The following is a 10,221-nucleotide window of genomic DNA, read 5'->3' as shown; positions in this document are numbered from 1 at the left end:
TCTCTCTCTCTCTCTCTCTCTCTCTCTCTCTCTCTCTCTCTCTCTCTCTCTCTCTCTCCTGTGAACTGTCTGTCACTCATTCGCAGAATCCTCACTCACCTGCAACCAAGAGACCCAGTTCCACGCAGATCGGGGACCCAAGTGAGGTCTGTCTGTGACAGAGAACTTCTCTTGGTTCCTGCTAATTGTGCATAGAGGCCGGAGGAAGAGGTCAGTGGGGTGTATACAGGCCATGGCTAGCTTTTACACAGTATTTGTATCCAAATCGAGGTCCTCAGGCTTCAGTCCAGTGAGTGCTCTTCCACTCTCTCCAGCCTGGGGAATGGCATGACCTCACAGTACAGATTTAATAAGTCAATGTCTGTCTTAGTCAGGGTTCTCTAGAGTCACAGAACTTATGGGTAGTCTCTATATAGTAAGGGAATTTGTTGATGATTTACAGTCTGTGTAGTCCAACTCCCAACAATGGTCAGCAGCAGCTGTGAATGGAAGTCCAAGGATCTAGCAGTTGCTCAGTCCCACAAGGCAAGCAGGCCAAGGAGAGAGAGGCAATCTCCCTACTTCAAATGTCCTTATGTAGGTCTCTAGCAGGTGTGGCCCAGACTAAAGGTGTGTGCCACCATGCCTTTAATCCCAGATGACCTTGAATTTGGAGATCTCCCTGTCTTAATCTGAAATTCATAGCCACTATGCCTCAAGATCTCCATGCCAAGATCCAGGTCAGAAACTTCTATCTCCCAGTCTCCAGGTTAGGGTCACTGGTGAGCCTTTCAATTCTGGATTGTAGTTCTTTCCAGATATAGTCAAGTTGACAACCAGGAATAGCCACTACAATGTCCATGTCAATGTAGATACTAGAAAGCCTGTCAGAGAAATTGCAGAAGACCAGCAGCCATCTAAGCCTGAAACCAAAGCCTTGACAGAAGGCAACGTTTGGATCTGACACACATTGGCTGCAATGCAAACTGTTAGCCATCAAGCAAGCTGTCTGGAGGTAAGGACTCATGCTAACTAAAATATAAGTATCTTGCCCTCCATGAGATGTACTGGTGACAACATGACAGCTCCAGCTCACAATTCCAATACTGGGAAAGGCGTCTGTTTCTGAAATAATAAATGAAAGTTCACAAAGCGGGGCCCAGTGGTGTACACCTGTAACCTCAGCACTTGGGAGGTAGGACGGACGTTTGTCCTCAGCTACAAGATCTGCACACTACACCTCCTTCCCCAACTTTACAGTAATATGACTAGGGGTATTCTAGAATTCTTTCTAAAATCAGAGTAAATTAGGCCTCAGAGTGGAAGAGAAACGTTTAGTTTGATAAAGGATGCTGAAAGTTTCTTGTAAATGCAAAAGTTAGCCACATTCTTCAGCATCCCTGTAATCCATTTCTCTGCCAAAGAGTTAAGGGTACTTCAAACAACTCATGGCTAAATATTCTCAATTGCATCTTTATTAACAAAATAAACAAAATAGACACCAATAACCGACTTTGTGCTGAACCACCTACGTTGAGGTAGAACACAATTTTGGTCTTTATGATCAGGGATCTATTTGCATTATAATTTTGAGTGCGTGTGGGGGGGTACAAGCATGGCATATGTGTAGAGGTCAGAGAACAACCTGTTCCTCCAGAGCTGTTCAATGGTCTGGTACTTGCAGATTTGGCTGAGCTGGCGAGCCTGAGCCTCAGGTATTTTTCTCTGCCTCCCCAGGGCTGGAATTATAAGCATACACCACTGACCGCATCTGGCTGGGCTGCTTTCTCTTTAATGTGGGTCCTGGGGCTCAAATCCACATCTGTACGCTTGCTAAGCAAGCCCTTCTCTGATGGAGACACCCCCAAGCCTGCATTGCAGTCCTAATCTCAGTCTGAAGGCTCACACCACATGGAGCCAGGTAGTCGGTGTGTTTTCCTGCCTGTCTGAAATGCTGAGGTCACACAGAATCCTGGAGTCCGTGTCCTCAGACAACGCTCACAGTGGAGTGGTGTCAGCATTGTCTGTGCCATGTTTCCAGGCAAGGCAGGCTGAAGATCCCAGCAGCAGCAGCAGGACACGTCGGAAGCCATCCTTGTCTTCAAAGAACCTTCATTCTCAAGTGTTTTTGCTCTTGTATTTTTATCAAATGATACTTGCTGGGTACTCAGACTAGGTAACTAGATGTCTTAGATCTTTTCAACTTTAGTTTTGTATCATTAAACAGATCAGAATTAAATGGCATACAATAGTAAAAAAAAAAATCATATATCATAAAAGTGACTTCTAGGTCTGAAAGTTCATGTTCAGCAAGGTAAGTGTGAAGCAATGACCATTAAAAGCTAAGCATTTTAGATGTAAGGTATAAGGAAACGTACAAAAATCCAATGTTTAACAACTGAATGAAAAATAGATTTATTATTAGGATTATGGGGGATGCAGATATTTACATGCCCTGCAGATTTCCCTCAGGTGATGCAGATGAAGGTAGAGTATTTTTGTTTAAAACAAGAAAATCTTAGATGGCAAAAACCAAATGCTGTAACTGCAATTATGGAGTTAAATTACTAATGATGTCACTACTGGAATCGCTAGTAATTTAAGAACTGGGCTCTGGCTTTGAGAGGACCTACAGGGCGGGGCTTCATACAAGAGACCAGGACTGGTGGCACATAGCTGGAGACCTCACTATGAACAAATGGTTTTCCTTCCTTCCTTCCTTCCTTCCTTCCTTCCTTCCTTCCTTCCTTCCTTCCTTCCATCTCTTTCTTGAGATCATCTTGCTATGTATGTAGCCTAGGACAGCCTCAAACTTTTTCTCAAACTGAGACAAAGCCTCAGGCAGTGCAGGCTGGTTTTAAACTTGCTATGTGGCTAAGAGGCTCTCACCTCAGTCTCCTGAATGCTAGGATTACAGGTTCGCACCGCCACACTCGGCTGACCTTGAACTCTTGGTCCCCCTGCCTCCACCACTCTCAGGTGCTGGCATTACAAGATGAGCCATCATGCAGACTCCACAAGACACTTGAGAGGAAGAGAGTCAAACGCTCCCTCCAAATCATTCATTCATTAGGATGGATGATTTTAACCCTAGTCACAACTGTTTGCTCTTTCCTGCTTGCTTGGTTTCTTGACTGCTGAGGAGACTTTGAGTCTTCAGAAAAATTTATTAATGTCAGGGAGCAAGAAGGACAGATAAAGATTTTCTATCTCTAGGTGACAAGGAGCTGGAAAGAACATGCTGTGTATGTGTCCGATCCTGACTAGTTACTGTCCTAGGAAAGAGGCCATGGGGTCATCTGGCCTCTGCCGTTTCATCCTGTAGGCTTCCATCTCCTCTTCTGTGGGCTCTCGGGTTTCATATATGCTGTTGTAGGGCCGCTTCCGCTCGTCAATCTGCATGATCTCCTTCACGTGAAGAAGGCGAGCCTCCTCTGCATTCAGTGCCTGTGGTGAGATGTGACAAATCAGCACCATGAATCTCCATTACCCAGGAACACAAAAGGCCCCATGGAATACAAGTGTTCTATCAAACCCCACTGTCTGAAAGAATGGAGTCAGCCCCTGCACTGTGAAACAACTACTTACTATTTGGCTTATCTGTTATTTTCCATAGAGTACAAAGTGTTCTATGACATTTTTTAAATTAGTTAAAGAAACTCTGTTAAGGGGCTGGTGAGATGGCTCAGTGCATAAAAGCAACTACTGCCAAGCCGGATGATTCCAGTTTCATCACCACAATCCACATGATGGAAGGAGAGAACCAACTCGGGCTGTCTTCTGACCTCTGCATGAGTATACACACACACACAAAGTGACAGAAACAGGCACAGACACACACACACAAAGTGACAGAAACAGGCACAGACACACACACACAAAGTGACAGAAACAGGCACACACACACACACACACACACAGAGTCAGACTCACACAATTGCCACTTATATGACCTGGGCAAACAATGCACACTCAGGGTGGTCTCCTCCTTTTCAGACCTCTGCAGGCAAGCAGGCAGAATGGCAGCATTAGCCCCAAGGCTCCCCCGCCCCACCCCGCCCCCCTTTTGGCTTGTTGCTTTCCTGACTGAGATGTCACCAAGTACCTTTTTCAGTTTTTCCTGCTTCCTTTCCTCATCGTCGCTGTCAGAACTGCTCTTGCGGTGTTTCTTCTTCTTCTTTTTCTTCTTCTTCTCCTCTTTTAGTTTCTCCTGATGCAGCTGACAGGGAGAATAAAAGGCTATGTGAATACAGAGCTCGGGCGCATGATTCAACACCCGCTCAGGACTTAGTGATTCAGAGCAGATGGTCACACACTGACCTCCATGAGGGTCTGAGGTTTCTTCACAGCCTCTTCTCCAGTCACATCATTTATAATACATTCCTCTGAATTCTGTGAAAAGAAATATAATTTGAGTTGAAGACTATAGTTATGAATCATTTGAAGAACAGGTTAGAATTTGAAACATGAGAAGATATGATTTATGCAGAGTCTGACTGTCTTTCTTATACCTTTAAAAACTAGAGAACAAAGGCTGGGGGTGGGGTTTGGTTGGAAGAGTCCTTGATTAGCCTGCAAAGCCCTGGGCCCCATCCCTAGCATCTCCTAAAGCCAGGCCTGAGCACGTGCATAACCAGCACAGTCAGAAGCTCAGGATCACCGCTGGACAGAGTGACTTCTCGGCTAGCCACGCCTACAGGAAACCCCATCTCATCTCCTTACTGATCTCCTTCAAGAGAAAAGCTAGAGGGTAATACTTACAACACTCTCCTTCCCAGCTTCTCCAGTACAATAGGAATACTTAAAAAAAGAGTGACAGCATTTGTATCCCCAGCGGCCTTCTTTCCAGTAAGATCCCCAGATATGCTGGAGAGAGAGAGACAGACAGACAGACAGAGGTTATCTGGGAAAGAGCCTGGGGATAGAGACTTTCCCATCCCACTGACAGGAGATAAAATGCTGCAGCCACCCTGAATTTATTTCCATTGTTGGGTAAAACAGAGACAGCCGGTGGGTCAATGTCAAATGCTGGAAAGCTGGGCACTGTAGATATAACAGCCTATGTTCTACTCTCAAAAGCCTGAGTCAGGCACAACGGCATGTGCCTATAATCTCAGCACTGAGGAGGCAGAACATTCACGTTTGAGCCAGCCTGGGTAAAACTATGTCTCAATAAACTGACTCCCACCCCACAACCTCCCAAAAAAGTCGATGAAAAAATTTAGTATACTTGAATCTCTTAAGGTGTAAAACATTCCAAGCCTAAGGTTTTACTGTTTATAAGTGGCTTTGCTGCACAGTGCATAGACCCTTGTTAGACTATATTATGCTGACAGTGTGTAAGGTCTGTTTGGCTCTTTCTACTCTACATAGTACAGCTACACTTTGTAAGTTTATTGATCCTTGATGTTTAAAGTTTTGTTAGTTTAGGTTCACAACAAATGGGTCAAGATTGTAGCTCAGTGGCAGACCATGGTTAAGCATGTATGAGGCCCTGGGTTCAATCCCCAGTGCCAAAAAATAAAATACACACACACACACACACACACACACACACACACACACACACACACAGACATATATGCTTCATGATGTAATGCACTAAGGGACACAGTATCACCTACTTTGCATTCTTGCCAAAAAATTTAGGCTCTACTAAATCTGGGCTTTGGCCCTCAATTCTTGTCTTAAGACCTGTAGGGATCAGGTGGAGGTTATGGTCCTGCTAGGAAACAGGCGGATGCAGAGCAGGAGACAGTTAGTTCCCATGCCAGAGATGGTCAATGACCACTGTCTTGAAAATAAATAGGGAAAGAGCCAGCCAGCAACAAACGATCAATACAGGCTTAACTGAGAGAAGGATCAGAGGGTAATGTGCTCACCACACAAGGCTGATGGGCCTGAGTGGATTCCTGGGATGCACACAACAATGGAAGGAGGAAATTAAATTAACCCCTGCACATGTGCACGCTCGTTTTTAGAAGATGTATGATAACATGCTTGAGTGAAATGTCATACCTGCAATTTCTAAATATTTCTGCCAAAAATTATTAAATACAACTTGCATGTGTGTACATTCAAACCCAAAGTATAAATGGTACAACATACAAAAAATATTTTGATTCTGGGTAAGGATGCAGATTAAAGTAATTTTTTTTTTCACTTTCAGAAAAAAAGATCATAAAGCAAAGCTAAAATGTCAGCAACAACACAGAGAAATCAATGGTCAAGGTGTGTGAGAACAAGCCTGGAGGCGAGCACTGACCGTGTGGTTATTGATCTTCACGTCTTCCTCGTACTTAGAGCAGGCGACAGCGCGTTCCTGGCCTTTAATGACTGTGCCATGCCTGGAGTACTCCACGTAGTCTTCTGTCTGGGCTAAGAGCAGCTCAGCTGGAGGGGCGTCCAGGTGTTCTTGGCCACCGTACTAAACGGACATTGAGCATATTAAAACGCATTTTATAACCAGACTTTTATATCAAATCTTTATGGAAGGGCTTATTTTCAATGACAATAAACTTTTTTGTTTTTTTGTTTGTTTGTTGTTTTTAACTAGCTTTCCTAAGGGAACTATGGAAAGCATCACCAACTCTTTCCAGGTAAATAAGTTGTTTCCCTTGTTAGTTATCTGGTAAGTGAGGTAGTTTCAAGATGACCAGAGATTTTGTGTGCGCATGCCTGATATCCTTTGCTTCACAACTTTACTGGTTCTCCCATCAAGAGATGGAGCCAATTTCTCCATCCCTGGAGTCTGGATGTGTGGAAGCTAGAAAATGTGACGAAAGCAAAGGTGTGTTTTGTGAATGGGGACATACTTTGTAGCCTTGCCCTGGATCCCTCAGAAAGCATTTTAGAACGCTGGGCTGGGACTGAGAAAGCAAGACTGTGATGCAGATGTGAGCAGTGCTGGTTCAGGGACCCACAGCTAACAACGCATGAGAAAGAACAGGCATTTATCTTAAGCACTCCATCTTGGAGGGTTGTGATTGATGCAAAAGTCCATACCAACTGAGTTGGCAGGAGGACAGGAAGAGAAGCTCATGGGTTAAAGGGCTCTCCGTGCAGCATACCAAGCTTAACGCTTCTAATGCAGTAGGTAACGGTTTCTTAGTTACCTTTTCCAGGATGCTTTCCTTCTGCTGCTCTTTGAAGTCTTCTTTTTTGACTTTGAAGGACTTATACAGCAGCTCTAGCTTTGTAGGATCTGCCTGGAGATGCACTTCAGACCCCTTGTCGTAGGCTTCCCAGGCAAACACTAGAAGAATTTAAAGTGTCTCAATGAGTTGAAAGCTCCCTGTGGTTTTGCGTTTTTAAAGCAAGCTTTAAGTAGCCATCACCCATCTCCCATCTTCCTCTTTTCTTTCTGTCTGCTGGCTTTTTCTGAGACAGTTGTTTTAAGCTTGTGGCAATCCTCCTGCCTTGGTGTACCAGGTAGTAGGGTCATAGACATATGCCATCATGCCTGTTTTCAAATCTCCAGTTTCCTTTTTTATATTTATCTGCGTGAGCAAATGCTCATGCCACAGAACACATGAGAGGTCAGAGGACACCTTGATTCTCTCGATGATTTACCATGTGGGTGCTGGGGACACAACTCCGGTATCGAGCCTGACAGCAGGCACCTGAGCCACCTTGCTGGTCCTCATTCCTAAAGTCTATATAAAAGGCCTTGGTATAGAACAAACACTTACGTTGTGTTTGAGCCATGGAGATGGTATCTCCTGTGTATCGAACAAAGTTATCTCCAGCGTAGCTCACTCTGAAAGCACAGTTGTTAGAGACTGTTTTAAGAAAATCTCATTTACAAAATCAAATTAGAAAGCACAGACCCCTTTACACCAAAGTCAGTAAGTTTAACTGGAGACTTACTCGTCTGGGTTCTTTCCTGCATTGGCGTAAGGATTCTCTCTCATCGCTCTGGTTTTTGGATCATAATAGGCAGAATTTGGATCTAAATTTCTCAAATACTGAAAGGAAAAATATTTGAAGACTGAGTTACCACTGATTTATAGCAAGAAAGGGCTCGGCTGGGCAGAAGAGTAGGCCCTGATGTTGCCGGCCTTCTGAGTACCTCTGATTACACTAATCAAGCCCCACACAGACACTGCACAGGCAGGGTAAGTGAGGGACCGCTATCTGTCAGAGCCAGTGGTCAGGCTGACGTGACTTACTTTTGCAATATCTTCACGAATCCGGAGATTGCGAACAGTAATGCGTCTCTTAGAGTCGAAATTCTGCCCAGGCATGTCAATATCATCTGCATATTTGTCTTCATCTTCATCTTCACTGTTATGATCCTTTTCCTGAAAGGAAGAGTTGGGGACAAGAAAACTGAGCAAAAAGACGCAGCAGCACTGTGGTCTTGTTTTCTTTCCCCTTTAAACAAAGGCTCGTTGTGTGACTTAAAGCTATCATTATGACTACGATTACTACGAGCCAATGGAACTAGGAGAACATACAGCCAGAAAGGACAAGCATGTGTTACCATCTGAGAGTTGGGTTCCTCTTCTCCCCACTGGTGTTTTGGAGAATTCTGCATCAGAAAAGAAGGAAAACAACTGTAAATCCTTTTCATTTAATTTACAGATTACTTGGAATTTAAAAACAGACTATAAATGGGTGTACGTGAGTAGTTCGCTGTGTGCCAGGCATGCACCAGACCCTGAGCCTAATCCCTAACCCTGAAGAAAGGGAAGGAGGCGGAGGGAGGGAAGGAGGCAGAGGGAGGGAAGGCTGGCTGGTTCATTTCAACAACGCGCTCTAATACTTCTCACCTGTCCCAAGCACATACACTCTGACACAGTATGCTACTGTGAACTACTTTACTGATGCAGAATGTCTTTCATATGCATGTGTCTGTGGGTGTGCACCCACATGTGTGTGTGTTCCCTTGGAGGGCAGAAGAGAACATTGAGTTGCTTGGAGCTAGGATCTCAGACAGCTGTAAGCTGCCTGATGTGTGTGCTAGGAACAGAGCTCAAGTGCTCTGCAAGAGCAAGAGATGCTCCTAACCACGGAGCCAGCTCTGCGGCCTCCTGGGACAGGATTATAATCATACAAAGCTTGAGATGACTGAAGAACCAGAGGTCCTCATTTCCACCTGGTTCAGGCTTTGGCTCCATCATACTCACTAAGCCCGGCTAGTTCCTTTCTACTTATTACTGGACCATCGCATGCCACTGTGCACATGTGGGGGTCAGAGGACAAGTCCCATCAAGCCAGTTCTCCCCGCCACCTTACATGGGTGCTGCAGCTCAGACCAAATCCACGGCAACCGCCTTTTCCCACTGGGCCATCTTACTGGCTCCTAAAACCTTGCTAGTTTTTTAAAAATCAAGTTCAAATAGAAAATGTTGTCAGAATGTTTGCAATCTAGGTTCAAACCCCAACACAGCACATATGCAAAATAGTAAAATCAAAAAACCATACCACCACAATACAAAACCAAAAAAACAACCAACCAACCAACCACACAAAAAATACCATGAATTTATGGGTCTTTTTCTATGGCGGTCTTCTATTTTTTCATATATCATTAAAATATATGACAGTGAATATTGTTAATGAGGTCTGAATAAATGCTATTTTAATGTACACAGCACACTCCTGTGACTCCAGTGCTCAGGAGACAGAGACAGGAAGTTCAATTCCGTCCTAACTAGAGAGACATATAACATGAATTCTTGCTCTAAGTTCCACTTCATTGTTTTAAGCAGTGGTCCCCAACCTTCTGAATGCTGTGACCCTTTGATACAGTTCCTCATGCTGTGGTGACCCCTAACCATTAAATAATTCTTGTTGCTACTTCATAACTGCACTTTTGCTACTGTTATGAATAATATAAATATCTGTGTTTTCCAATGGTCGTAGGTGACCCCTGTGAACCAACTGTTTGACCCCAAAAGGGGTCATGACCCACAGGTTGAGAACCACTGTTTTAAAGTCTGGATATTTTGCTTGAATATCTTGTATCTTTACTTACAGCTTGCTCCACTAATTTTCCAGAGGCTAACTCTTCTTGCAGTTTCTGCGCTTTCAATGTTCGTTTTGCCTAGAAAATAAGGACATTTAAATTTTACTTACAACATTCAGATGGCCATTTAAATTGTATATACTTAAAGTGGGTGACTTTAGTGCTTTCAGAATTGGTCCCTAGAGCTAGCTGTAGGATACTGGGTCTCAAAAAAGGAGAAGGAGGAAAAAGAGGAAGAGGAAGAGGAAGAGGAGGAGGAGGAGGAGGAG

The 10,221-nt window shown here is 44.1% G+C and overlaps 1 protein-coding gene across 1 annotated transcript in view; it reads right to left on the bottom strand.

Annotated features, from left to right (window-relative positions):
• Positions 1 to 3,126: 3,126 nt before the first annotated feature.
• Positions 3,127 to 10,221, bottom strand: part of Slu7 (SLU7 homolog, splicing factor) — an 11,448-nt gene continuing 4,353 nt past the window's right edge. Inside the window, exons 6-16 of the mRNA XM_021212177.2 lie at positions 9,962 to 10,030; positions 8,465 to 8,512; positions 8,151 to 8,282; positions 7,849 to 7,946; positions 7,671 to 7,738; positions 7,095 to 7,234; positions 6,245 to 6,406; positions 4,741 to 4,845; positions 4,300 to 4,371; positions 4,085 to 4,198; positions 3,127 to 3,426 (exon numbers count right to left, since the gene is read on the bottom strand). Coding sequence (XP_021067836.1) covers positions 3,247 to 3,426; positions 4,085 to 4,198; positions 4,300 to 4,371; positions 4,741 to 4,845; positions 6,245 to 6,406; positions 7,095 to 7,234; positions 7,671 to 7,738; positions 7,849 to 7,946; positions 8,151 to 8,282; positions 8,465 to 8,512; positions 9,962 to 10,030 — 1,188 coding nt within the window. The 3' untranslated portion in view covers positions 3,127 to 3,246. The remainder of the gene's footprint in view (positions 3,427 to 4,084; positions 4,199 to 4,299; positions 4,372 to 4,740; positions 4,846 to 6,244; positions 6,407 to 7,094; positions 7,235 to 7,670; positions 7,739 to 7,848; positions 7,947 to 8,150; positions 8,283 to 8,464; positions 8,513 to 9,961; positions 10,031 to 10,221) is intronic.

Source organism: Mus pahari, chromosome 14, assembly GCF_900095145.1.
Source record: "Mus pahari chromosome 14, PAHARI_EIJ_v1.1, whole genome shotgun sequence".
NCBI classification, from domain to species: Eukaryota; Metazoa; Chordata; class Mammalia; order Rodentia; family Muridae; genus Mus; species Mus pahari.
This window is presented reverse-complemented; position numbering and strand designations above follow the sequence as displayed.